The 27,965-nt window shown below is 37.6% G+C and overlaps 1 protein-coding gene across 4 annotated transcripts in view; it reads right to left on the reverse strand.

Annotated features, from left to right (window-relative positions):
- Positions 1-27,965, reverse strand: part of TPK1 (thiamin pyrophosphokinase 1) — a 271,443-nt gene that overhangs the window by 124,395 nt on the left and 119,083 nt on the right. For all 4 annotated transcript variants that reach the window (XM_015570986.1, XM_006774520.2, XM_015570984.1 and 1 more), the window contains 2 exons: positions 24,485-24,557; positions 5,844-5,939 (listed from right to left, as the gene is read on the reverse strand). In XM_015570986.1, coding sequence (XP_015426472.1) covers positions 5,844-5,939; positions 24,485-24,557 — 169 coding nt within the window. The remainder of the gene's footprint in view (positions 1-5,843; positions 5,940-24,484; positions 24,558-27,965) is intronic.

A 27,965-nucleotide genomic window follows, 5' to 3' on the forward strand; every position in this document is an offset into this window, starting at 1 on the left:
GGCTCCTCCTGCAACCTTTTGAATCAAATCTTATACTAATAAGTAATTAGTCCAATCAAAGTCAGACATAAATTTAATTTTTAAGTGAGGTGCAACAGATACTTACAGGTGCATAAATCAAAGCCATTACAAAATTATAATGTAGTTAACCCCAATATTAATAATTAGTGGATATAAATAAATATCCTAAAACTCATAGTATTTATAGATATATAAATGTACTGTATCTGAGAAATACTATGTATGAATCAAATAGAAAAACTAATATTCCTTACCAAAATGCTAACAGTCAATAGCTGAGAACTCCAATTCAGATATAAATACACAGAACCTATCTAATATATATAAATCACAATTCAGTATTTGCTCAGGCCATTAAAAGAAGAGAAGAGGACAAAGGGGGATAATGGTGGTGGAAAGAGACTTAACTTTGGGTGGTGAGCACACGACGTAGTGTGCAGATGATGCATTATAGAATTTTACACTTGAAATCTGTATGGTTTTGTTAACCAATGTCACCCCAATAAATTCAATAAAACGTGTTAATCTCATTTAAAAACACTCAAAAAAGAATAGAAAAAGAATTAAATGTTACATATAGTCTTTTTTAGTATTTAATTTGTCGTTAATACTTTGTATGTGTATAAATAAAATTCAGGCATTTGTTCTTATTCAGAGTACTAATTTAGCATCCTGCATCACTTAATTAAACATTGCTTGAAAAAATAAACATGGAATAAAAGGGCTAAATTGAATTGAAGTTTTAGTAAATAAAACTAGAATGCATTTAAAAATTATAAAACATATTTTGAAAACAATGGCAACTTTTCTGTTCAAATTTTGTCTACTATGAAGTCTGTGTTTACAATATCAGAAATACAAGTGTCTAATCCTATTGCCATATAATACTATGAAATACCCTAAAGACATTGTTATTTTTAACCTCTCTTATAACCTAGATTTATTTCTGCTTTATCCTAAACAATGTACACCTTACATTTTTAAAAACTTGGAGAAATAACTTTTAATTTTTCCCCTGAACCCCAGGGTTTAGGTCTTGGGTGTGTATCACAGCATTAGAAAACATATGTGCTTCTTGAAAAGCCAATTGTCAGTCATATCAGATGGCATCCTGAGAGTGTACCGCTCATGACTCAGTTACAGATAAACAGCATGAGATACATGGAAGCAAAGAATTACAAAGTCAGACGTGTCAAACTTTCTGCAGAAGAATAAAAATTGGGGGTGAGCAGGTTTAAAATAAATAAATAATATAATTTAGGGAAATCTTTCTTTTTAATCAATGTGTGCTAGAGAATAAATGCCTTTAGGATGAGGGCAGGTCCTAATCCAAATTGTAAAAAGTTCTACCATGTTACACTGCATTAAATACTTCTTAATTCAACTGACTTGTATTATAATTAACATTTTAAAAAATATGCTAATAAGATCATATATTACCATAAAATATAGACACTTTGACCACAAATTCATATTTAAAACTTCAGTGGAAAAGCATAAAAGCATGGTAATCTGATCGGATTTATTATGTGGGTAAGGGTAAAGGATATTTGGGAACAGTTTAAAAAGCCCTCATGATGATCTCAGCTGAGGGTGGAGGATGTGTGGAGAGGAACCTGGTATTTGTCCCCTTTCTACTCTTTCTAACCGTGCTTTTCTCCTGCTACTACATGAAATGAATTGCAACCTTGTACTTCCAGGTTAAATGTTAACTCAGGTGGAAGCTCAAGATGCTCTATTTGGTCAGATTTAATACAACCACCTCTTTCAGTCTGATTGAGAGCTATCTGGGAAGGTTTTCACTATGAATGTACAGCCTTCAGTTTATCTAACTATGCTTTTTAAAGCAACAAAGTAACCACACTGCTCATTCTCCACCTTTAAACCCTTCAGACTTCTGCTGCTGGCTCACTGCAGTGCTATCCATCCTCTGTACATAGGGTACTCCCTGAACATGCCTCCCTGTGGCCATCTAACTGCTATTCCTTTATTCCATCTCAGCTTCTCTCAAAAGCCTTTCCCCAACTGTATCTCACTCTCCTCTCCTGCACGCTCCCATGACACTAACACGGACCCCACGTGCCCAGAGCTCCTCTTATATGCCAAGTGCTGCTGTTCAGTCACAGACCAGACAGACCTGACACCAGCTTCAAGGTCCGTATCATTTAGCTGGGAAGGAAGGCTTAAAGAGTAAATCAGAAATAATTAACAAAATCACTAGAAGAGTCCAGAGTGCCTTAAAGGGAACAAAGGGGGGCACAGAACTATAGAATATAACTTAATCTAGGGGGATGGTGAAGGAAAGTCCTCCTTAAGTGCGTCAAGTACACTGCCATCATGGTGTAGGCCAAGACAAGGAAAAATACAAAAAATATTCATGGCCCTGGCTGGGTAGCTCAGTTGGTTAGAGTGTCATCCCAACATGCCAAGTTTGAGGGTTCGATCCCCAGCCAGGGCACATACAAGAGTCAACCAATAAAAGTATACTAGTAAATAAGTGGACCAACAAATTTCTCTCTCTCTCTCTCCCTCCCTCCCCTTCTCTCTCTCTTTCTAGTCCTTCCCCTCCATTCCCCTTTCCTTCCCTCCAAAATCAATTATAAAAATTCAAAAATCCTAAGCATGAGAACAACATATGCAAAAACACGTCACAGTGGGGGAGAGGGAGAAAGAAAGAATATGCAATATTTTAGCAACAAAGAAAAAGAGTTGTATAAGAATGAGGCTGGAGAACACCTTGACCCAGAGCATGCCAGAGGTCTATGGAAGCCAAGAGGCACACCGCTCATTTCCCTCAGAAAGAACTTGATGTTGGGCTGTGAGCAAGACAGTGGGCTATGAGCAGGTCCCTTCCTCTCTCTGTAAGCAGGGCAGCTGGCTAAGACTTTTAGGATGCTGCACGACATGCCACCAAGGCCAAGCTCCTCCAGGGCAGCCTCCAGTCCATGGCTAAGCATAGTGGAGCTGGCCCCTTCTCTACAATGCAGGAATCCTCTTGGAGGTCCTCCTGCTTCAGTCCTCCCACCGGATTGGCCAAGACTTTGTCAGATTTGTTTAGCAGATCATATACATCTGATTACCGTCTTCACCAGTTTGAGGTTCTCTGGAATTTGGTCTTATTCAGTGTGAGATTTGCTTATTTGTTTTAAGAGTCTTTGAGTGAACGCTGTACTATGGATACTATTAATTAGACACAACAAATGAGACTCACATAATTGCATACCCAGCTTTCAACAACTTTGTAGCTCTGGGGAAATTGAAACAGTTGTGAAGATTTTTTTCCCTTAGAAATTCAAAAGATCAGCTATGTCTGGATGAAGCAGATAATTCTCAATGGGCTGTGTTCAGTTTTCATTAAACAAATATTTAATTATAACAATTTATTGCTGGAAACAGCACAATACATTTGGTATAGTTTAAGCTACAACGGAGATGAGAATGTTGGCTCAATTACTTTTGTTGAGTTTCCACAGTGAACAACTTGCCATTTAAGACAGTTAACAAGGCTTTTCTCCAAAGGAAGAAAAGGATGCACTGCCTCAAATTAGTATATATATATTTGATAAACGTTTGCAAGGGAGTAAGTTTCCATTAGGGATGCCTCTCCAACACCAACCCTGTCTTGCCCACGTGTATCAGCCAGGTGGTCTGACTATGTGAATGTGGATGGATCCCACCCCCTGCTCCAGCCTGAGACAACCAGGATATTCATCCTCCTTTGACAAAACCAAGAGTGACCTAATGGATGTCTCTGCCTCTTAATCCCCCTGGATGTGAAGGGGTAAACTGCTGCTAGTGGCAGCTACTGGAGATACTCAAGGAAATCAGACTAAAGACAAAGCCTGCACAGTGAAGCCAAGACCTTCAAAGAAGCAGACCTGAGCTGTGTCTGAAGGCTTCCCTTTCCTACCTGATCACTGAAGCCAGGGTGAAATTCATCTCCTGTTACTCATACTCTCAAAAGTATTCTGCCCTGGCTGGTGTGGCTAAGTGACTGAGCATGGTTCCATTTACCAGCAGGTTGCTGGTTCAATTCCTGGTAAAGGCATATGCCTGAATTTCAGGAACAACCCGCAGTGGGGGACATGCTGAAGGCAGCAGATCGATGTTTCACTCTCACATCAGTGTTTCTCTCTGCCTCTCCCTTCCTCTCTCTGTAAAAATCAATAAAGTATTCTTTAAAATAATAGTAAAGTTATTTCTTTTTAAAAAATATATTTTTATTGATTTCAGAGAGGAAAGCAAAGGGAGAGCGAGACAGAACCATCAATGATGAGAGAGAATTATTGATTGGCTGCCTCCTGCACCCCTCACTGGGGATTGATCGAGCCCGCAACGGGGCATGTGCCCTGCCCGGGAATCAAACCATGACCTACTGGCTCATAGGTCAATGCTCAACCACTGAGCCACGCCAGCTGGGCTAACGTTATCTCTTTTTTAAAAAAGTGTTCTAACACCCAAGGGTGCTTTCCTAGTTTTCTTAGTTTAAAATTACACATTTGATCATGCATCTCAGTTTACCTGACAAAAAAAATGACAGTCAGTTGTTACTGAATGCACAAGGCTCAGTTTCTTGATCCTCACTAAACACAGACTTAAAAATTTTTGCATACCATTTCAACAAGTACCAAAAAATATTGTAAATATAATAAAATATAAACATGTATATTAGCTAATTAGTGGGATTAACGCTTGCTGCTAGGTGAAAGTCAGATTGAATACTTAAATATCCACAAATAAAAAGCAGCAGACTCTTTTCTGATTAAAAAAAGTTGCTATTCAATTTGTTTATGTGAGAGTTTGCAATGATGACCTGTGGGCCAAATCTATGCTACATTTGTTTGCTTGCTGACAAATATTTAAACACACATAACATATATAAATAAAGAAAACATGTAGCTCTGTATGGCAGCAAGCAACCAGAGGTAAAAAGCAGCTTCTCACTTCAGGCTAAAAATGAGCAGCCAAATTTTTGTTGCTTTTCTTTTAGTTTATCTTTATTGTTGAAAATATTACAGATGTCCCCTTTTTCCCCCCACTGATCCCGTCCACCCCACATCCCCTGCCCGCCCCTCCTCCTGCCTTTACTGCACTATTGTCTGTCCATGGGTTATGTATATATGCATATAAGTTCTTTGGTTAATCTCTTCCCCTCCTCGCACCCCCCCCCCCCACACAACATTTTTTACAGCCACATAGTATTCCATGGTGTAAATGTACCACAGCTTTTTTATCCACTCATCTGCTGGTGGGCACTTTGGCTATTTCCAGATCTTAGCTAGTGTAAATTGCACTGCTATGAACACAGGGGTGCATATATTCTTTCTGATTGGTGTTTTGGGATTCTTTGGATATATTCCTAGAAGTGGGATCACTGGGTCAAATGGCAGTTCCATAGTTAATTTTCTGAGGAAACTCCATACTGTTCTCAATTGTGGCTACACCAGTCTGCATTCCCACCAGCAGTGTGCTGGGGTTTCCTCTTCTCCACATCCTCTCCAGCACTTGTTGATTTATTGATGATAGCCCTTCTGACAGGTGTGAGGTGCTACCTCATTTCAGCAGCAAGTTTTGATTACTTTGTACAAGGTCCCCTTCACCCATTCTGAGACCTCACCACTATGAGGTGATTGATTATGTAACCTCTGATGTAAGAGTACAGATTTATTCCATATACTGAAAAAAACTGACAGAGAATCCAAAATCCGGCACCAAAGTAAATAACGATTTCTTATTTTTAGAAAGCAAAAAAGGTTTTAGATGAGTGAAAACTTTCAATAGAATCTTTCACATCCTTTTACCACCAAATAGGCATATCATACCTGGAGGTCTTTTTCTTCTATCTTCTTCTGCAGCACTTCAAGGCACTTGGTGAAGTCAGTATGGTCCTGGTCAGGAGTTGAAATGAGCTCACATCCCTAAGTGTTAACAGAAGACAAAAAGTGAGTAAGTAACGATGTCAACCTTATGAACACCATCAAGAGCTATAAAAGTAATGATAAGGTATAACAGAGACATCCTATTATGTCTGTATTACATCCTGATCATTAGAATCATTGCCCTGTTATCTTCTTTATTTCACATAACAGGACATCTCAGAATAGCAAAATAATGGTCTGATTGTGAAAATCATTTTACCAAGGAAAGGTACAGATTAGATTACATTAATGGTCTTTAAAATTCACTGCAGCAATGAAAGATGAATATAAGAACTCTGTTACAAGACATAAAATATATTTACAGGGAAATAAACTTAAGTTAAAACTATTGCTAAGAAACTTAAAATTTCTTTGAGCAGACCTCCTACATTTACTTAGATGAATGGAAAAAGTAATATTAATATAATGATATTACATTTTAAGTAAAATCAAGTGAGATGTCCTATAAAACTCCTTTTCTGCACCCACTTTCCTATGTAAAAAGCAGCATGAAGAGCTTTGCCCGTGTGAATATGTTTCCTGGGTTATCTTCTGGACATAATGAAGTGAAGTTATAAGTTCTTTGCCTCTTGTCCAACAGATACCTCACCTAGTAAAAAGCACTGAAATCTTTTTATAAATATAAAGCCACAAGAGTGTCAGCTTGTTGACATCATTGAATGTAGATGACTAAAGGAAAGATATTTTTGAAATGACACATTTTCCTCCAATGTCTTATAGGGGAAAGGTATGTAAAACTAGAGGGCAATGGGACTTCAGACTTCTTGATTTAGGAATAAAACAATTTGAGGCCTCTGAAAAACAGCTGAGTAAGGGAAAGTTAAATATATCTACTATATGACGGTGCCATTCAAACAGTTTTCAAGGATACAAAACACCTATACTATCTCTTAAATTATTCTAAGAGCCATTCTCAGTAGATTTAAAGGTTCTTCTTTAACTTCAAGGTTTCTTTAAATGTGGCAAGCTCAACCTATGCTTTTTTCATTTATGACTGCCCTACCATGTGGTGACCAATGAAAAAATTACTTTCTCATCATTTAGAAATTTATTAGGCTTTAGAAGATGTATATGTCATCTTTATAAGATCATTGACATGTACTTTCCTGACCCTAAAAGAACACTGAGCCTGGCCGGTTTGGCTCAATGGTTGAATGTCGACCTATGAACCAGGAGGTCCCATTTTGATTCCCGGTCAGGGCACATGCCTAAGTTGTAGGCTTGATGCCCAGTGTGGGGCATGCAGCAGGCAGCTGATCAATAATTCTCTCTCATCATTTATGTTTCTCTCTCTCTCCCTCTCCTTTCCTCTCTGAAATCAATAAAAGTATATATTTTTTAAAATAACACTAAAATTACTAAGCAAGGGCATAAACAACCGGACTGGTCTCAGGCTAACACTCGTATAAAGGAAGATAGAAGGCGACACCAAAGCATACAGGAATATGATCAGGGCTGAGGGCACCGGATTGTCACCAAAGCAAAAATCGCTTTTCTGCAAGTTCCCTGAGGACAAGAATTATGTTTCATTCATTACTGTTTAACTGCCTGGCACCAGTTTACTACATAGTACATATTCAATAAATGTTTAAATATTCTTTTAAAAAAAAAATGTATGCTAGCAAAGGGACAAATGTATGCTAAATACAGCATATGCCACAATGGAAAAGTTCTTTTAAGTGCTGACAAAAGAAACCATTACTACAGTAAAAGGAAACAAAATTAAAAAAGCAAATAGAAATAGCAAAACAAGAGATGATTAATAGATGGTTGTCTACCTTAAAGTTATCGTCACAGAATCAACAACATTCACAGGAAAACTTATAGCTAAAGAGAACCCAAAAAATTATCTAATGCCATTATAACATTACTAGAGGCCCAGTGCATGGAATTCGTGCACTGGTGGGGCATGGCCTGCAGGGCCTGCTGTGAGAGCACCACTCATCCCAGTGAGCTGAGCGGTGCTCCCACTGTGGGAGCACACTGACCACCAGGGGGAAGCTCCTGCATTGAGTGTCTGCCCCCTGGTGGTCAGTGCATCATAGCGACTGGTCGACCGGTCGTTCTGCTGTTTAGTTGTTGGGCTTTTATTATATAAGATGGAGACTAAGAAAATAAAAATAAAATAAGAGATTTAAATTGACTTGTTAACCATTGAATAACAAAGTAAACAGCAGTATTGATGTCACATCTATAAACCCTTTTTTTTAATCCTATGAAGTGGGAACAAATTCCTAGAAATCTAATAGAAAAAGGTCATATAACATCTCTAGAGTTGGTTCCACAGGAATGGTATTATAAATAAAGCTGCTTGAAATATATAAGCAAGGCTTCAATAACATCTTACATTATTTCAACAATTTAAGATGGACACACAGAAAAGTTTAAGTCAGGACACAGAGAAGATTACCAGTACTGGACAGTTAGTTAGATTATAAACCAAGAACCTCTAGAAACTCTACTTGGGGGATTTATCAGCCACCCACAGCTTCTTGGAATTTCATGAGTTTAAATGATTCTAATCTTATCACAGGTTGACAAGGAATTCATCAGAAGCAGAAACAGCTTACCTAGCCTGATCGGGTGAGCTTCCAACACCTAGAAAGGAGGCCTATGAAATTAAGTGCCACAATAGACCTCTGGCTAAATAAGATGTTCTCACTGTTTTCTGGGTCTTATGATAACATATTAAGATCTAATAGAAAGGAAATATAAAGCTAAATTGATAAACTATCAAAACCCTGCAGAGAAGGAAAAATGTAGAAATGGTTGCTAATAGATATTAAGCAATGCTCAACTATTATACATTAACTAGAGGCCCAGTGCATGAATTCGTACATGGGTGGGGTCCCTCGGGATAGCCTGCGGGGATCGGGCCAAACCCACAGTCCAATGCTGCCTGCTGCTCCTGCTCCGGCTCCGGCTCATCCTGGCCCCACTGCAACTGACGCAGACTCGCACCCAGTCAGTTCCAATAGGGAGAGGCTCGCAACGCTGCAGCAGTGCTCGCCAGCCATGAGCTCTGGGTCTGGAGCCCATCCCTAGGGGGCTGGGAGGTGGCCAGGATGTTATAGGCCCTCCAGGCGGGTGGTGGGACTCCCTTGCCAGCTCTGGATCCGGACCTGTCCTGCTGACATCCACGCCAGTTGTCAGGAGCCACCTGGCAGCCGCTTTTATATTGTTTCTTCCTTGTGGAGCCTCTAGGGAGGGGAAGCAGCCACTTGCCTGAGGCCAAATTCCAGGAGGCTGGTGGCACAGGTCCATTGGTGCCTGGCCCTATTCTTCGAAGACTGGACCTGCAGGACTACTGAGGGAGGGAGTGGCTGCCACCAGGCTGGTGGGCTGCCGGGACGGGTCAGTCAGCTGAGCGATGCTCCCGCTGTGGGAGCGCACTGACCACTAGGGGGAAGCTCCCTACATTGAGTATCTGTCCCCTGGTGGTCAGTGCGCATCATAGAGACTGGTCATTGGGTCGTTTGGTCGCTTAGGCATATATATATGAGCCTGCAGGTGGCTCAAATCTTGTACTACATATAGTTTTAGTCATCTTAAAGTAGAAATTGAAATAACTCAATTCTACTAATAAGATGCCTTTATGAACACACCATTTTGTTTCAAGCTGAATTATTCCTTTTTAATATATTTTATTTTGTTTTATACTAAAATTCCAAAGCAAAGACTTGGATTGACATCAGAAATTGCAATGGATTGACATCAGAAATTTCAAATTTAATGGCTCTTCTGATTTTGTTCAAACCTGAAAAGAATCTTTTGGATAGGAAAAACCACAATCCCACTCCATCCCCTCCTAACTATACTCACACAAAAGGAAAAGCAAGAAGAACTGAGTAAGTCAAAACAACTAGTGTGCTGAATTGAACATATTCTTCCTGATCAAGTCTCTCTCGTTTCATAAATCAAAACCAGGAAAAGACACACAAATTTAATTATAAATCAATTACCCGAGGCCCAATCAACTACTTTTCAGAGTCTTATTGTGTGCCTTCTACTTCATTAAATAATACTATGTACACAAGAAATAGGATTCTACTAGATATTAATAACACAGCCCAGTGGAAAATAAAACTATCCTAATATATATAAATCCCAGGTCCGTCACATCCACAATGACCAAAGACTCGACTAATGCCCAGGCTGTGTGCACAGCAGACTCTGGTGGGTGGCAACTTGTGGCAGCGGATATGGGGATGGGGGAAGTGGGGCCAGCACTCACACTCACAACTGCACAGACACACACAGCGCCCACCAGCTCACAGCCTTTTCTCCCTTTCTTTTCCTCACTCGTAGCTTGCTCTCCGAGCCTCTCTCAGAATGAGGAAACAAAATAGGCTGGGGCTGAAGAGGCCTGGATGGAAGGGAGGGCGGGCAGAGGGTAGAGCAGCCCCCACTGGCCCTGCTCTTTCTCAGATGGGAAAGAGGAAGAGGGACACAGGGAGGCAGGGAGGCAGGGAGGCCTGGAGGACTGCTGAGAAAAACAAAGAGAGACAGAGACTGGGCAAGATCAGGCCAGCAGGGGAGGGTCATTGGGGGTGAGATCAGGTCGGCAGAGGAGGGCAGTTAGGGGTGATCAGGCAGGCAGGCAGAGGGGTTAGGGGCAATCAAGCAGGCAGGAAAAGGCAGTTAGGTGCGATCTGGCAGGCAGGCGAGTGGTTAGGATCCAATAGTCCCAGATTGTGAGAGGGACATTCAACTGCCGGTTTGGGCCCGATTCTGGAGATCGGGCCCAAACCGGCAGTTGGACATCCCCCAAGGGGTCCCCAATTGGAGAGGGTGCAGGCTGGGTTGAAGGACCCCAACTCCCCGGTGCACAAATGTCGTGCACCGGGCCTCTAGTGAATACCATAATTAGTAAACATATAAAATATAAATATATGTGTGTGTTTGAGAAAATAGACAAATAAGGGGAGGCTCATTTTTTTCTTTTTCCCATACTGAAAAATTCCTAGTGCTACTTCACTACTATCCAACAAAACCTGAAAGCATGTCAATCTTCTGTTTGATTGGTAGTGTGGGCATTTGAAATCTCATTTTGACCTTGGGGCTAAGCAACATTCTCTAAAAATCTACAATACACTACAATGAGAGAAACCTATTGAGAAAACTATTGATTGATTACATCAGTTTATCCTTGGTAAAGTGTAACTAAAGAACAAAAACTTGCAGTGTTGATATCATATGATAGAAAATATGTAATAAAATTGATGTAATTTGCAATGATCAAGAAAACATCATGAGTTCATATTAAGATGATAGCTGCACTAAGGTCCAGGAGAACCAGTTTAAAAGTAAATATTAAAGGTACAGAAAGATTTAGAAAGTTAAAAATAAGGAAAATCAATCCTACTGTCAACATAATAATTCATCAAACTTGAGGAGACTAAAAACTAAAAAGAAGCAAACTGGCCACTCTGGGAGCAAATTAACCAAAGAAGTGGAACAAATTCCACACACACACATCCATGGGCAAAACCGCATGTCTGGCAAATCCTTTGCTGAACACAGGATCTTTAGTCAGAACTAGACTCAATGCCCCTGAGCACAGGGAAACTGACTTATGAAAGTCAGTTGCTAGGATAGTGCAGGTACATTATCAAGCAGTCAATAGAAGTTTGATGGATAGAGAAATGATGAATGTATTAAAACCACTTCTTTACTCATAAGACTAATGGTACGTTTCACTAAAATATAAATCTAGATAAACTAAATAATGAATCTAACAAAGAAAAAGCAATATTGATGTTATTATTTTTTCAGATATTACACCTCCATTACCATGAGTTAATTTTGTAACACACTTGTTTTAGGGCACCACTGATACAGATTCTTAAAATGGTGACAAATATTAGTTCTTCATATGCAATTTAGTAGTTTAAAATAGAACAATACGTTAATGTTAGCAAAGTTACCATCCAGGCAGGGAAAGTAAAACATAAATGCACACATGAAGCAGTATAAAGTGTTACACAAATAATTCAGGACATTCTGAATAAGTTGGAATGTATTTAATAGATAGACAAATGACAAGGAAACAAGCTGTTATCAGGAATTTGGTAAAAATTTAGCAATCAATGGTTTTCAGAACATGCCCTGGAAAGATATTAGCTCAGCTCGATTTCCAATACTGCTGACATCTATAGCTATAGAAAACACAAACATACCTAATGGTAATATATGACCCTAATCAAGATAAGGTCACAAATTAGTTCAAAGGGATGGTTTTGCCCAATGTGGTTTATTTACACATTAGAGGCCTGGTGCATGAAATTTGGTCATGGGACGGGGGGTGTCCCTCAGCCTGGCCTGCACCCTCGCACAATCCGGGACATCCCTCTCACAATCTGGGACCACTGACTCCTAACTGCTCGCCTACCTGCCTGATTACCCCTAACTATTCGCCTGCCTGCTTGATCGCTCCTAACCACTCTGCCTGCCTGCCTGATGCCCCTAACTGTTCGCCTGACTGCCTGATTGCCCCTAACTGCTCGCCTACTTGCCTGATTGCTCCAACCACTCTGCCTGCCTGCCTGATCACCCCTAACTGCTCTCCTGCCTGCCTAATTGCCCCTAACTGCCTCTGTCTCGGCCCCAGCCACTGCAGCTTCATCTGGAAGGACATCTGGAATGACATCCAGAAGGTTGTTTGGCTGTCCGGTCTAATTAGCATTGTTATGCTTTTATTATTATAGATTTTAAAATAAAATAGTTTCAAGCAATAAGGGTTATGATAAATGCTAAAATTAAATAATTTTACTACTAGATGAACTAAACAACTTAATTATATAAATTAATAGTCTACCTTATGAATAAGGAAATATTTTATTAGACTGACCAAATAATTTTATTATAGGAATTTATTAAATCAATCTTATGGTTATTAACATATTAATCAAAGTTTGAGCTTTAAGCACATCCCACTGTGTCTCTGTTCACTACTGCATACTCAGTGGCAAGGAGTAAGCATTCAGTAATGAACAGAGTCATTTACAAAGTCTTGAGATACACAGATCAGGGATCAGCAATGTTTTTCTGTAAAAGGTCAAACAGTAATTTTTACTTATATATTTTTATTGATTTCAGAAAGGAAGAAGAGGGAGAGATAGAAACATCAATGATGAGAGAGAATCATTGATTGGCTGCCTCCTGCACGTCCCCTACTGGGGAATCCAGCCCACAACCTGGGCATGTGGCCTTGATTGGAATCAAACCCAGAACACTTCAGTTTGCAGGCTGACACTCTATCCACACTCAAACCAGCTAGGGTGCAAGCAGTAATTCTTTTAGGCTGTGCAGTCCATAGGGCTTCTTGCCCAACTACTCAACTTTGCCTTTATAGCATGAAATCATCTTCAGACAATAAATGAAGGAAATGGTTGTATCCCAATAAAACAAATTTGAAGTTCACACAATTTTCATGAGTTAGGAAATAATTTATTTTGATATTTTCCCCCAACCATTCAATATTGTAAAAACCAGTTTTCACTTTGCCAGCTGTACAAAAACAGACAGCAGCCCAACGTGGCCTGGGGGCTATCATTTACCAAGTAATCCCTGTTCCAAGTCCACAATTAGTTTTGTGATTATAACAACTAAACCCTATATGTGTGTGAGCAATTTCATGTGAGGGAACAGGTTCAGACCTTTAAAAAACCTCTCTGAACCTGCTTTTCCTCATCTGTAATGCAGCTATTATGCAAAATAAAACTGCTGTTCTGTTTCCTCAGGATTATCTACAGAAAGTGATGGGCCCAGCGATGGACTAGGAGCAAATGCTCATCCCACCCTTCAGAAGAATCTTTAGAAACATCAGATGTCACAGTCAGGCCAAGTCACACCAAAGCTTTCTAGAATCAACAAAATATTATTAATATTCTCTGAGAACTTTGTGTGGATGCTTACAAAACTATTTTGACATTTACTGACAAAAATATTTGCCAAAACTATTATTGACAACTAAAATAAATTACAAGGCAATGAGTGTCCATAATCAACCAATTTTAAAAGACCAATGCAAAAACCATTAGTCTGTCATTCATGATCACTTAATTTACTGTTTGTCAATAATTTAACTAACATAGGTTAATGAGTTTTTACACTGAACATGCATAAAACTTATCAGTTTATACTATGCTGTCTCTTCTAATATTCCTTAATGGAGAAGGAAAACATCTTTTGAAAAAAAATGATAACATATCAATTGTTATTTCATGAACTATTTTCAGAGAGAGATTTTCCTCATATAAATAAGGGGCAAGGAGTTAAATCTAGTGAAAGCATTCCCAAATTAGCTATTACCTTATTCATTCTAGGTTAAGTTACTCAGTGCCCATCCATTTACCCAGGCCAAGGCAGGACTATGCAAATTATCCTGCAAAGATTTTTATGGGACTCTGAAACTTCTACTGTAACTTCATGGACTAAATTTATAAGGTTAAGAATTAAAAAGTTATTTCCTCTTAAGTACCATGCACACCAATTTAAAAATTTATTTGGAGTGACACGTATAGCTTCTTATCTAGAATAATATAATGCATATAGTTATAAAATGTTGTAAATGTTTCCCTCCACGTCCCGTGTGGTTCAGGGTTCAGGATCTGGAAGAGGAGCCGCACACAAATGAAAGAGAAGAGACAAGAGATAATTTGGAAATATTGGGGGGCTAGGCGGGTAAGTCCAACTCAAGGGAAGGACTTCCACTGGTACTCAGGCTGCACCAACCTTTTATTGGTTTGGGATCCACCCATAGCCCTTAGGCAGGCAATTTCCAGTAACAGGCAGACTATCTTATCAATAAGGATTTACATGACTATCTGGTGGGGAAGTTGCTTCAGCTACCATTGTCTGGACTCACAGTGGGTGCACAGCTCTGACCTTTGCTCGGGCTTCAAAGGTCACCAGCCTTCCAGGTTCTCTGTCCACACCTCTCTGCTAGTGAGGACAATAGGCGGTTTCCCACAATAAAATATCAAATAAACTAGGATTTTCCCCAGAAAATATAATCTAATTCTCTGAAAAAGCAGGTAATGTTAAAAGTATCTAATCTTCAAATTAGAATCTTAAAATTCTAATCTCTTGATAATTAACTATCTTCCTTACTAAATTAATAACAGTAATAATCTAATCCGAGTACCCCTTGTGTTATGTGAGATATTAGTCACTTTATATGAATTATGTTCTTGAAGTCCACAATGACTGTATAAGGTAAATGTAATTATCTCAATTTTTACATATGTGGATTGAAGTTTAGAGAGATTAAATAACTTGCCCAAAATAGCACAGCTGGTGAGGACATTGTATATGATGTGAAGCCCATACTCTTAACCTAACAAGCTTTGTACTCAATCTTGCTTAATTAAACTTCAGGTACTTTAAAAGGTTTAAGCAGGAAAATGCCTTTGTAATTTATACTGAACTTTTATGTAGTTTGTTTTCTCCAGCTTTAAGTACTTGAAAATCCTTTAGCTCTTAGGCAGACATGACACCTGCCTGCCTCCCTGCTGCTTCCATGGCAGCCAAAGGCTTTGAAAGCCCCTGGGCTCCTCCAGCCAGCTCAAAGTGGGTAATGAATGGCTAGAGCCATTTGCTGCTTTCCCAACTCATTATATTATCACTATAATCATATTATCATTACATTTATGACAATTTATTTTTTCTTTGCTATTAAACATACTATTATGATCAATATCTCTGTATATGTGTTTCTGGTTATTTTCTTATAATTGAATTCTAGGAATAAAATTGCTGGGAAAATCATAAGCACATTTTAAAAATCCTTGTTAGATATTGCCAGAGTGCTTTCTAGGAAAGGTTCAAAAATGTATATTCCTAGTAATAACATATGAGGGTGAAGAGTTTCTTCTTTTAAAACAACTAACACTAAGAAAGATAATTCATGATGAATTTCTTTAAAAAAAATTTTTTATTGATTGGTATTTTTTAGGAAGAGGAAAGGAAAGGGAGCAAGAAAAAGAGAAAGAGAAACATGGAGTTGTTACAGTTATTTATGAATTCATTGGTTGATTCTTGTATGTGCCCTCGGGGGATCAAACCAGCAACCTTGGCATATGCTCTAACCAACTGAGCCACCCGGCCAGGGCTCATCATGAATTTCTTACTGTGAATTAATTTAATTGCCTCTTAATAGTAAACAGATAAGTTTCATTCAGGGAAAGATGTCTTTCATTGGCAAGGAAAGGAAGAGAAAGTTAATTTTGGAGTGGTGTGAAGCAGGAAACACAAAGACAAGAATACCCCGGACATAGAACAGCACTCCACAAGCTGACCAAAAGCGAAAAAGAGGGACCTCCGGCAAAAAAAAAAGTATAAACAAATGGACACTTCCGGGAGGGGGAATAGTTGTCAATCATAAAGAAGAAAAGACAATATAGTACCTAAGATCATTTTTCAAGTGGTTCTGAACACATGAAATATAACTTACTATCTCATGACATTAGAATTTTTTTGGTAAATGATCATTCTCAAAAATGTAGCTCCCGCGTACTTTATTATTCTCTAGTCACTGCTGAAGGTGCCTTTATTCTTGAATATAAGCATGATATACACCATACAATATTTTGGGGAGATATATTCAAGAATCTTCTAAAAAACTGAACATATTAATTTTTAATGACTTCCCACAATCAGTCGTTATACTGAGTTGACCGGAACTCTGTAATAAGACCACCTGCCAGTTTAAAAGTGCAGCAGGCATAAAGCAAAACGAAATATGCTCTAGATAATCAAAGAAACAGATCCAAAATTAGCCCAAATTGTTCTCAAATTTGCCAAGAGGAATAGTTAGAGCCAACTGGAATCTAAATGATCTCTGCTCCTGATACTGGAATGAAATTCCTCCTTTACCCTGTACAAAGGGAATCACAAAGTTTCCATTTTCCACTTTCCTCTTCATTGTATAAAGCACGCTGGGGTAGACTGCTCCTTCAGTCTTATTTACCAGCCTCCTGAAAACATCTCTACTTTTCAAATTAAAAAGATGTCTTTAAATCATCCAATGACAGCCGACAAATAACCATTTCTTCAACAGGAATGAATGTCACATGATTAAACTCTAAGTAACAAGTTGCCTCTTGCTGGTTTTCTAGATGGTATATAAAAGAAAATAATAAACACAATTTAACCTTGTAGCCATTCTCCATTCAATCCCAAACAGAAAGAGACATTCTAATCTAGTGTAATCTGCACTGCCCTGGGTGTTACAAGATAACTTTTTCTTTCAGAGTGGCACTAACTGAAAACTACAGCATTTCAAACAAGAAAGTCACCATTTCTCTTAATGGAAGTCAAAACCTTTTTTTTTCTTCTTTTTTTGAACAGCAGAAACACTTAAACAACACCTTCCATCCTAAAAGCAGAGCCAGGGTTCTGGATGAAAGAGGTGCCCAGAAGAGTTAATAAAACAGACTTGAGACTGCTCTCCCTAAAAAGGCCTGCTGGAAAGGTTGGCCCTTGGCTGACAACTGAAAGCTTGAATGGGAAATAGCTCCCTATACTGATAAAAAACAACAACACAAAAACACATACATAAAAAATTGTTGGGGGGGGTCACTGTGCCTAAATTGTTTGTACAAACAACATGGTTTATGCTAAGAACTTGCTTGTTTGCCTATGGGCGTCTGGAATTTTGGCACATGCTATACAGAGGGGGTGCAGGTGGATACATGTGGGTGCCTCCAGTGAGACAACACCTCACTCTTGTAGTCACAAGTTGATTAATCACAACCTGTGTGGTTGCACCGAGATAGGACTCTTGGAACTGGAGACTGTTTTCCTCAGACTTCGCTTGCCCCCATGTGTCTGCGCTCCTTGGCTGGTTCTGCTTTGAATTCTTGCGCAGCAATACCTAAGACCATGAGGAGGACTCTGCTGAGTCCTGTGAGCCTCCCTGCTGAATCACCCAACGGGGGATTATTTTAGGGACACCCAAACGAAGAGCTAACAGATTCTTCTTCGATCACATGCCTGAATAAGCTATTTGGTAATGATCCAGAGACCTGCTCTGTCTGGGCGCTGTTCCTTCACCACCACTACACATATGCAGAGGAAAGAACCAGCCTCCCAAGGCTCTCTACCAAGTCCTCCCAGAAAGGCAAGGACACGTGTGCGTGCGTGTGTGTGTGTGTGTTGGGGGGGGGGGGCAATGGAAACATGTCCCCTAGTGAGGATTTAATTAAAAAAAGAAAGAAAAGAAAAAATGATAGAGGAAGGACAGAAGAAAAAAATAAAAGAATAAAGAATACTGTTGCATGATCAAATTCACTTAACAAATACCAAGGTAAACAGAATTAGATTTTTGGAAGACTTACTTAAAATGATATTGTGCACAGTGAATGGCCAAAAGGGGCATATAGAAGGTCAAATTTCATAACATCACAGAATCTTTTTCACACCAAGTATCCATGGCACCCGTGCTTTGCTGCTCTGGTTCTAAAATTAGGACCAGATACTTGCTTCATATAAACATTAAAAGAGAACCTAGCTACTGGGGACACCAGGGTGAACAACTATAGACTTCAGGTTGTAGGAGGTCATGTATTAACAGGGATAAGGAGGAAAACTTTGGCGGATTGTTTATATCAAGCTCTACGAGAAAATTATAAAGGAAGGATTACGCCCAGCAGCTATAGTGGGAACTGTAAGGGGGGAGGACTATTTAGTAGGGGTCCCACAAGCCAGACAAATGAGGAAAGAGTCTCAGAGGCCCTGGAGAACAGGCAGTACTAGGTGGTTGAGGAGAGGCAGGCAGGTGCCGAGGAAGTCACATGTGAGGCACCTGGGAGTTCTTAAAATGTAAAGAGCACAGGCTCTCCTTTTTAAATGCCTTAAGTATGTTAAACAAATTAAAAAAAAAAACAGGCTTTGAAAACTACAGACAATATAAAATAAAGTCAATTTGAAAGGACTGTAATAGAGACAAGCATAAGAGTTAAAGTATATTCAAGAGATGGTTTCACATAATGTCCCTGCCTGTTCCATCACTCCCTTGGTGAGATGCTAATAAGGTGAGCCAACCAGTTTAAGAATAAAAAGTGAAGAACCTGTCACTCTGTCATCAAAGGAAACTGCCTGTCTATAGTTACCTTTATATCTTGGCATATGTTAATTCATTTTAATATTTAAACCTAAAAATTTACTATTCTCCAGGGGTGGGTTTTTTTTTAATTTTTAGAGAAATATATTTTTAAATGAAGCATAGCTCCTTACATGCTATATAGCTTCCTCTGTTTGGCACAGCAATCAAACTTGCTAACATTTTTACAATTTCAAACAGCCCAATTTTCCATTTTCTCTAAGTTAATTACTTGTAGTATATCTAAAAGTAGCTGGTATGTGGCTGAGCAGAACTGGGAAAGAGGCACAGCTAAAAAGTAGAAAATAGTAAGATTCATGAGATTACGTGGATCAATGCAGGTGTTTTTAACTAGAGATTAAAAACTTATGGGAGATTCTATGAAATTTAAACAGAACTGAACCTGAAGCATTATCAAACTCAAAAGGATATTTTGAGTATGAATATAAATAAAATCCAGATTCATAAATTGTCACTTATGGATATAAACTGAATAAAAATCTTTTTAAAAGCAATGTTGCTGAAAAGTTATTGAAAAGTTTTTAAGTAAACAATTTTAGAAAGTAAAACAAAATACTACCATCATATATTAAAAATTATTTAGCACTTGTAGAGTGCTTCTTTCTACATGTACAACATTATTTAATCACTATTATAAGTGTATGAGAAAGCCAGGGTTCTGTAACATGATTTAATTTCACTACCTTGGTAAGACTTCCATGTGTGTAAACTGACAACTCAAAAAATAATTTGCATAGTTAGTTCAAGAAACCATAATCACTTTATTTGTAAAAACCTAAAAACTAAAATGCACATTACTAATGGCCAAGATTCCGTATTATTTAACATCTCTTGATGATTATTAAGCTTATCTATACCTCCCATCCCCACCATTTGAGAATCCGTGTTTTCAAACTGTAATTAAAATAAAAGCATTTCCTGCTTAATATCAGTAGTTCACTTATTTAAAAAATAAGAATTCTATTCAAATGTCAAACAAAAAACCAATTTCCCATTATTCTGACTGGGAAAAGGTATATTCAAATTCAGATCCTGAGTCTCCTAAAATGTCAGCCATTATGAGATATAAAAGGTGAGCAATTTTCTGTGACTGTAGGTAACATTTATAGCATCTTATACTTATCCAGAGGAGCATGGGTTAAAGAAGTTAGACATACTACCCTTACCTATCAAGAACAGTCATCAGAAATTTGGATATGGCCATGCTTTTGAATCAATATTCATGTTTTCTATAAAATTTTATTTTTAAACTGGGACTCAGCTGCTATTACTGCTTGTCAACAGATTGCATTGGGCCTTTGGGCAAGACTTGCAAATACCTTGCACAGGGTATTTATCATCCTTGGGAATGAGTGTCAGTATCACCATCAGTGGGATAAGTCAGTGTGATAACCAAACTCTCTACGTTCCCATTGCCATCTTGTCACTCCCTTCCACCCCCAATGTGGGGTGCAATATTGGGCCAGACCAATGACATGAAAGCTATTTACAGGACAGGGGATTGAGCCACGATAGAACGCTGAAGAACCAAGGTGATCAGGTAGTAGAAAATTAGCCAGGGTATAGGTGGCCTGGGAATATGAGAATATCTTCCTTTGTGCTATAAGGGAGTACTTTGGCATTCCACAAGGCCATGTTCTAGACAGGGGTGAAAACAACCCTAGTCATAAGTCAGGAGTAGGACTCTAGTTCTAAGTTCTCATTTTATCTTCTCTGTTAATCCTGCCAAATCTGGACGAACACAGTACGGTGCATGACAGTGGTTCGAGAATATGGAAACATGATGTGGGCCTAAGATCTCAGTTATAAAGGCCCCAATCGGCCTTGATCGCCAGCCAGGCCTAGGAACCCAACTTGTGTGCCAGGCCTCTAGTTTTAGGATAAAATGTTATACAACAATAGATAACTCTACCATTGACCCTTGCACAACGTGGATAGATCTGAATTGCAGGGGTCCACTTATATGTGGATTTTTTTTCAATAAATATATTGAGATCTGCAATAATTAGAAAAAAATAGCAAATTATGTAGCCATAAAATACAAAAAATTTAAGAAGTTAGGTATGCCACGAGTGCATAAAATATATGTAGATATCAGTCTGTTTTATCATTTATTACCACAAAATATACAAGTCTATTATAAAAAGTTAAAATTTATCAAAACTGTACATGGAGCTATTTGCAGTCAAAAGGAATGTAAACAAACATAAAGATGTAATATTAAATCACAACTGCATAATATTAACTATAGCATATAATGTAATACTATAATAATCTCCTAGCTACCAACTGATTCATCAATTATACTAGGCTTCCATAAGGCAATCATATTGCTGCTTTTTCGTTATCAATGTGTGAATTATCATACCTGTCAATAAATATAAATTTCTTTTTCACATTATCTTTCCCTTTTTGATGTCTAGTGTAATACATATAATATCTACAGTGTTATGTATCATATAAGACAATATTGATGTAGGTACTGACAGACAGATAAGATGGTTCATCTTGCAAACAGAAGATCTAGACTTATAGTATCAATAATACAGTAATGCAAATGTATTTTCTCTTATGTTTTAATTAATATTTTCTTTTCTCTAGATTACTTTATTATAAGAATACAGTCTATAATGATACAACATACAAAATATGAGTTAATGACTATGTTATTGGTAAGGTTTCGGGTCAACAGTGGGCTATTAGCAGTTAAGTTTTGGGGCAGTCAGAAGTGATAAGACAGATTTTTTGACTGTGCAGTGTCAGTGCTATGACCCCTGCACTGTCTGAGGGTCCCTATACCACAGACTGCAAGATCTGAGGTATAAAATATTCTGTTTAAAAGCTGACAAATCAGCCCTACCCAGTGTTCCTCAATGGGTAGAGCATTGGACTGTGGATCATAGGGTCCCTGGTTCGACTCCTGTCAAGGGCATGTATCTCAGTTGCAGGTTCCTTCCCGGCTCTGGTCCTGGAACATGCATGAGGCAACCAATGGATGTATTTCTGTCATACTGATATTTCTCTCTGTCTTTCCCTCTCTCTTCTACTCTCTCTAAAAATCAATGGAAAAATATCCTCAGATGAGAATTTAAAAAATAAATCAAATACTTTATATTTTAGTATTCTCAGAAATTAAGCAGGCAAACACATTTAACATTTTGTATAGTCATATAAACCTAAGTGTGGTTTTTTTTTCTGTAAGTCAAGGACATATCTACTGAGGGAAAATGTTGTATGAATAAATGTTGACTACAAAATCAACTTTATAATTTTATGGTTTTAACAAACCTTTAGCATTTTCAAATTCTTTTTATTTTACTTTATCAGAGCCCCAGTTTCAGCTTTATTGAAACCCAGGCCAGATGGGAGAAAGAAAAGTGCCTTTGAAAGTGAAGATAACCTCCTTTAATTTGTAACACAGCAGCTTAAAGATGGTTTAAATCGGAGATAATGGCTTATACAAATTGTGTGTAATGCTGCATTAACTTGTTGTCATTATCATTATTAAAACCGTAGCTAAACATTCGCCCTGACCTATATGGGGCACATCAGTTCTATCAAAGACATCATCAGTGCCTTCCCAGGAGAGATCCAAAAAGTTCAAAGCAGTTGTTCTCATCAATACATGAAAACTTGATTGTACTACATCATCTCATAACTATGCAATGTAGTAATTAGAAGATGCAGCTAACCTTACTTTCCAAATTAAACCTCAACAGATAAAAATTAACATTGAGATTAAAAAAATAAAGCAAAAAATATAAGAGAAATTCATCAAAAGGTATTAACTCAAAATTTTCTTTTATCCCTGACCCCATTTTACTGTATTGGGAAATGGAAAAGCTGGTTCCCCCTTATTTTTTGTTATTTCCTCATCCAGGATGGAATGATGAAATCAGCACTTCCAGTGTTGACAGCCAGCAGCATTAAGAGAGGAGGAGCAAAGTCACATCTGGCCAGATCTTCCACTTGTTTCTGAGTGCTTGTTCCTGCCTCTCCCGCTGTTTCTTCCCCTCCCGAAAATACGATTAATAACTATGAGTTTATAAAACTCTGCATTGTAAGCAAGGCTGAGAGGGCTTTCCATCTCAGTGAGGTTGAGGTATGGAGTTAATGAGAAGTGAGACTGTGGGGAATGAATAGAAACATGCCAATGTTAAAGTAATTGAGCATGAATATCAAACACTGACTTGGGAACAGTCTGATCAGCTGGTGGGCAGATAGGATGTGCATTGAGCTACGTTCACTGTCAGCCCTGGGATTTCTATCAGAACAGCCTATTCTACTTTATTAATCTGGTACCTTTGCTTCCTCACCCTGAATCATATTTTCCTTCTCTTTCCTTCTAACCCCCCCCCCACCTTCTTCCCGTCCTTCCTTCCTTTCTCCCTCCCTTCCTTCTGTCAAAAGGCCTCCTTTTTCTTCTTTTTTATTTTATCTCACCCATCCCCAAACCTTATAAAGAATTTAAAGTTTTAATATTTCAGTAACTGCTGTTTCTTTTAAAAATATGTGTAATTTTCTAATTAGTTCAGAATACCATAGATGATGGTATTGTGGCTAGAATTGCTGACACTATAATTTTTATTTTTAAAACTCTGCATTGTCCTCTAAAGCCAGTGAAAGCTTGAATAATTGATCGCTATAATACTCCTATGTGCCTTCCATCATTCTCAATTAGATCATTTGCATGTTCTTCTTTGCCAGCAAGGATCACTAGAAGACTTTCACAATAGCAATAACAATATGAAAACTTTAAACTGTATGTTATTGTTAATTTCAAGTTGTAATGAATAATTTTCTTTAGAATAGGCTAAAAATAGTTTCAAAAAACTAAAATATTTTCAATAAACTAAATATAGTAAACAGGTTTATTCAGAACAGGGTAATAATATTTTTTAAAAACTAAATATTGAAGGAAAAAAACTGTGGCTCTATAATTATGCATTTTTATAAAAACTCATTTACAAAGATATTTTATTAGTTTACAAGGTAAAAAAATGAATACAAATGTAAATCAATTGGAAATTGGTTAAGTAAAATATAGTTTGTTCATTAAATGAAATAAGAAGTGTTTTATGAAAAATAGATTGCAACTAATGAGGATGTAGGCAATAACAGTATATTATTAAATTATCCCATAAACTATAAATGTTTTTTAAAAATATGTGCTTAAAGTACTAAGCATTAATGCTTACCTGGTGGTGACTGAATTTCTAAACTTGTATTTCTATTTGCCATTCTCTAAATTTCCATTTGAATGTATATCATAATTGATATGAATTAAAAAAATAAAACAATTAGTTTCTCAATCCCTACACATACACAAAGGAAACCAGGAAAAACATAGGAAAAGCAATCATATGAAAAATATTTTAAATATAGAATTATGTCTTACCTTTACAGTGTAGTATTCTCTAACTTCAGGCCTAATAGAATCAAAGTCTCCACTGATGAATTCAGGCAAAAAGCTGAAAGAAAGAGTTCTGAGTCAACTAATTAAGACTACTTACTTGTTAATCTTTAAAACTATGATTATAAGGACCAAAAGGAAAAAGGAGTCTATTTTTACAGTGAATGGGATGTCAAAGATGTCAAATTTCACTCTTGGTTACAATATAGGATGACTGGGGTACTCCACATAACCAAGTAATTAATCAACTTAAACACACTATCAGTCAGTATTTATCATGCTTCAATAAATAAAGATTAAAGAAGATTATTACTTTAAAAAACTTCCAGGTCAACAACCCTAAAACAAAGACTCAATCTTTGCGTATTACCTTCTACATATATTCAAACCTTTATAGTATTGTACCCTCACAGAGGCTCAGAACTCTCAACAGATTCGACCAGAGTACATGAGGAGGAGGAGAGGAGGAGGCATTCTTTGCAGAGCAGGAGTCAGTTCAAAGACATTTTCCATATAACCTATTGACGTATTTCTAGAAACAGGAATCTTCTAGATAGGTTTGAAATACTACAAAGGTCACTGTTACTAAATACAGGGCGAGGATTCCCAAAAGTGGATGTTCTAATTCTATCACAATTATCGCATTTCTCTTTTCTACCATTTAAATTTTTTCAGAACTCATTTCAGAGATCTTACCTTACTCTGTCTACATAAGCCATGCTTGATTTTTTTTTATATATATATAACATGTGGTAGAATTCCTTTACACGTAGAACACCTAACTGTGGAAAAATAAAACTTCTCTGGATTTCTTAATGCTCTGCAAAAAGCCTTAGCCTCAAGAGCCTTAAGAAGGTATATGATGTAAAGAAGGGAATATTTGCTTCCAAGTCCTCCAGAAATATTCTATTCTACACCTATCATAAGAATTAGATCTATAACCATTTATCTAGTTAACTGTTCTGATTCAAAAGAAAAATAAAACTTCAACATGTATTCTCAAGAGGGCCAAACTGTTACATAATGGAGACAGGTACTTTATCTCCCTGTGAATTACATGTCAAAACAGATAAAACCCCAAAACTTGGAGACATCTCCAGGTCATAAAAGCCAAGATATAGGAAACTATCTGGCTCCTAGAGAAATTTTTTACTGATGATGAATATGAAAAACTCAATACTAACGTTGTCCTTCTGCATAATTTTTAACTTCTTAACTCAATTGGAAATATTACTTCTTAGGTCTAACCCAGAGATTTTTTTAACCTGTGCCATCAGAATGTTTAGAACATGCAATACCTGACTATTAGTCAGAGGGCACTGACACCTTTTTCCTTAGACTGTCAAGTAAAAAAATAACAGCCAACACAATAGCAGACCCTTCAGTGTGAATGAGTAAAAATATTACCTATTTTTTTGTCAGATCGGCAAAAATATAACATTTTTTGATGTGCCAGTAATTAGTTTATGAGATTGAAAAGGTTGAAAATTGCTGGTCTAACCCGTGGTCGGCAAACTGCGGCTCGCGAGCCACATGCAGCTCTTTGGCCCCTTGAGTGTGGCTCTTCCTAAGCCTTAGGAGTACCTTAATTAAGTTAATAATGTACCTACCTATATAGTTTAAGTTTAAAAAATCTGGCTCTCAAAAGAAATTTCAATCATTGTACTGTTGATATTTGGCTCTGTTGACTGAGTTTGCCGACCACTGGACCTAATCTGACTACCTGTGTTGGACCAACTCTTCCTTGAACTGTGTCTTCCTAGGACTAAATGGTAAGAGGAAGTTCTACTTCATAGATCTGTGCTGCATAAACTGCTTCGTTTGTTTGTTTGATTTTTGTTAACCAATAATGATTGCTTTTTTTAATTTTTAGTAATTAATAAAATTTTTATATTAGCTGATTCCAGAACTATTTGCTGAATGTCAACCATGCACAAATGACAGCAGTTCATTTCAGAATAAGACAGAATTGGGAAGTACCTTGGTTTTTAAATCACTTTGCCTGATTTCGACAATTTCTCATCAACTTTTCTTCTCAAAATATCTGCATGGCCAGTACCCAATTTACTTCTTCATGTGAGGCAGACATTTAAACTTAGGACTCTGGTTCTATGCAACTGAATTATACTACTTCCTAATAAGACTGATTTATATGGCTCTACAAACTTTAGTACCTCAGATATCTAGAATCCATTTGGCAGTTTCCAAATATGATATTGATTTTGACAATAAAAATGAAAAATAAAAACTGACATATACAGGCAGCTAAATGTCCTCTTATGATATATCATTTAAAAGAGAATGAGATCCCTTTTTCATGTATACTATGAATAACAAAAGAAGGCAATCATGAAAATTCACTTATCTTTTCATATAAAACATTAACAGGAAAATTAGATAAAAGATAACTAACTTTGGCTAACTTTTAATATAATTTTATCTAATATAATAAATGAATCAGAATGCTGAATTCTAAGAAGACGCATGCCCAAAATACTCCTAGTATACAGGACTAAAATTATTAATACCTTTTCATCATATAATATACTAGTTTTTGATACTTTCTAAAATGTACTTTGAGACACCGCACTTGATAGCCCATGTCACATTTCCTGGAGGGCACCTGGTGCCATGGTACCTGGCGTTCTGAAGAAATATTGGGGATGACACTTTACAGAGGCAGAGGAACTACTTTATGACAAAAAAGGCAGTTCACATGGGAAGATTATTTTTCAGAACTCTTTGAGAACTGACTTCACATAGCAACTGACTAAGGGTATATGGACTGTGTAATTACTGATTGCATTTCTGTCTCCTGTTGACACAGATCAGATCAGTATGCCTCCTTCTGGCATCCTCAATCTATGTGCACTGACTTGTTTTCCAAACACTCCAAAGTGGCATGGGCTCTTTTATATTTACATTTAACTTTTACAGCACTTGCCACACACTTGACAAAATAAGAGTCCAAAAAGGGCTGCCATTAGTTAATGAGATTTAAGCTCCATTACCTGTAATAATTAAGAAGAGGTTGATAGTTATAGAATATGCCTAAACATAATGTGTTAGACTACAACTACTCTTTCATAAGTCATTTCCTAAGACTCCGTGGAAGGATAGATACCACTCCACAGAACCTTCCTTGCTCCCACAGAGAAAAGCAATCCTGTATAACTTATAAAGCCCTAAATCCATAACTTTCCATCACATTCTAAGCAACTTCTATAAATATCTTTTAACTTCTACTACTGTAAGTTCTTTGTAGCAGGATCTCTGACTGATCTTGGTGTTCCTCAGAGCACCAAGTACACACATATTGATAATAATGGAATAGATGAACGGGGTAGAGGAGGAGAAGGGTGGGAAGTAATGAGGGGATGAAGGAAAGAGAAGAGGGAGTGGCAGGAAAAAGGAGAAAGGAAAAAGGGTCGAGGGAGAATGGGAAAGAAGACAGGAAGAAGGGGAG

The sequence above is a fragment of the Myotis davidii genome, unplaced genomic scaffold (assembly GCF_000327345.1).
Source record: "Myotis davidii unplaced genomic scaffold, ASM32734v1 scaffold1488, whole genome shotgun sequence".
Classification (NCBI taxonomy): Eukaryota; Metazoa; Chordata; class Mammalia; order Chiroptera; family Vespertilionidae; genus Myotis; species Myotis davidii.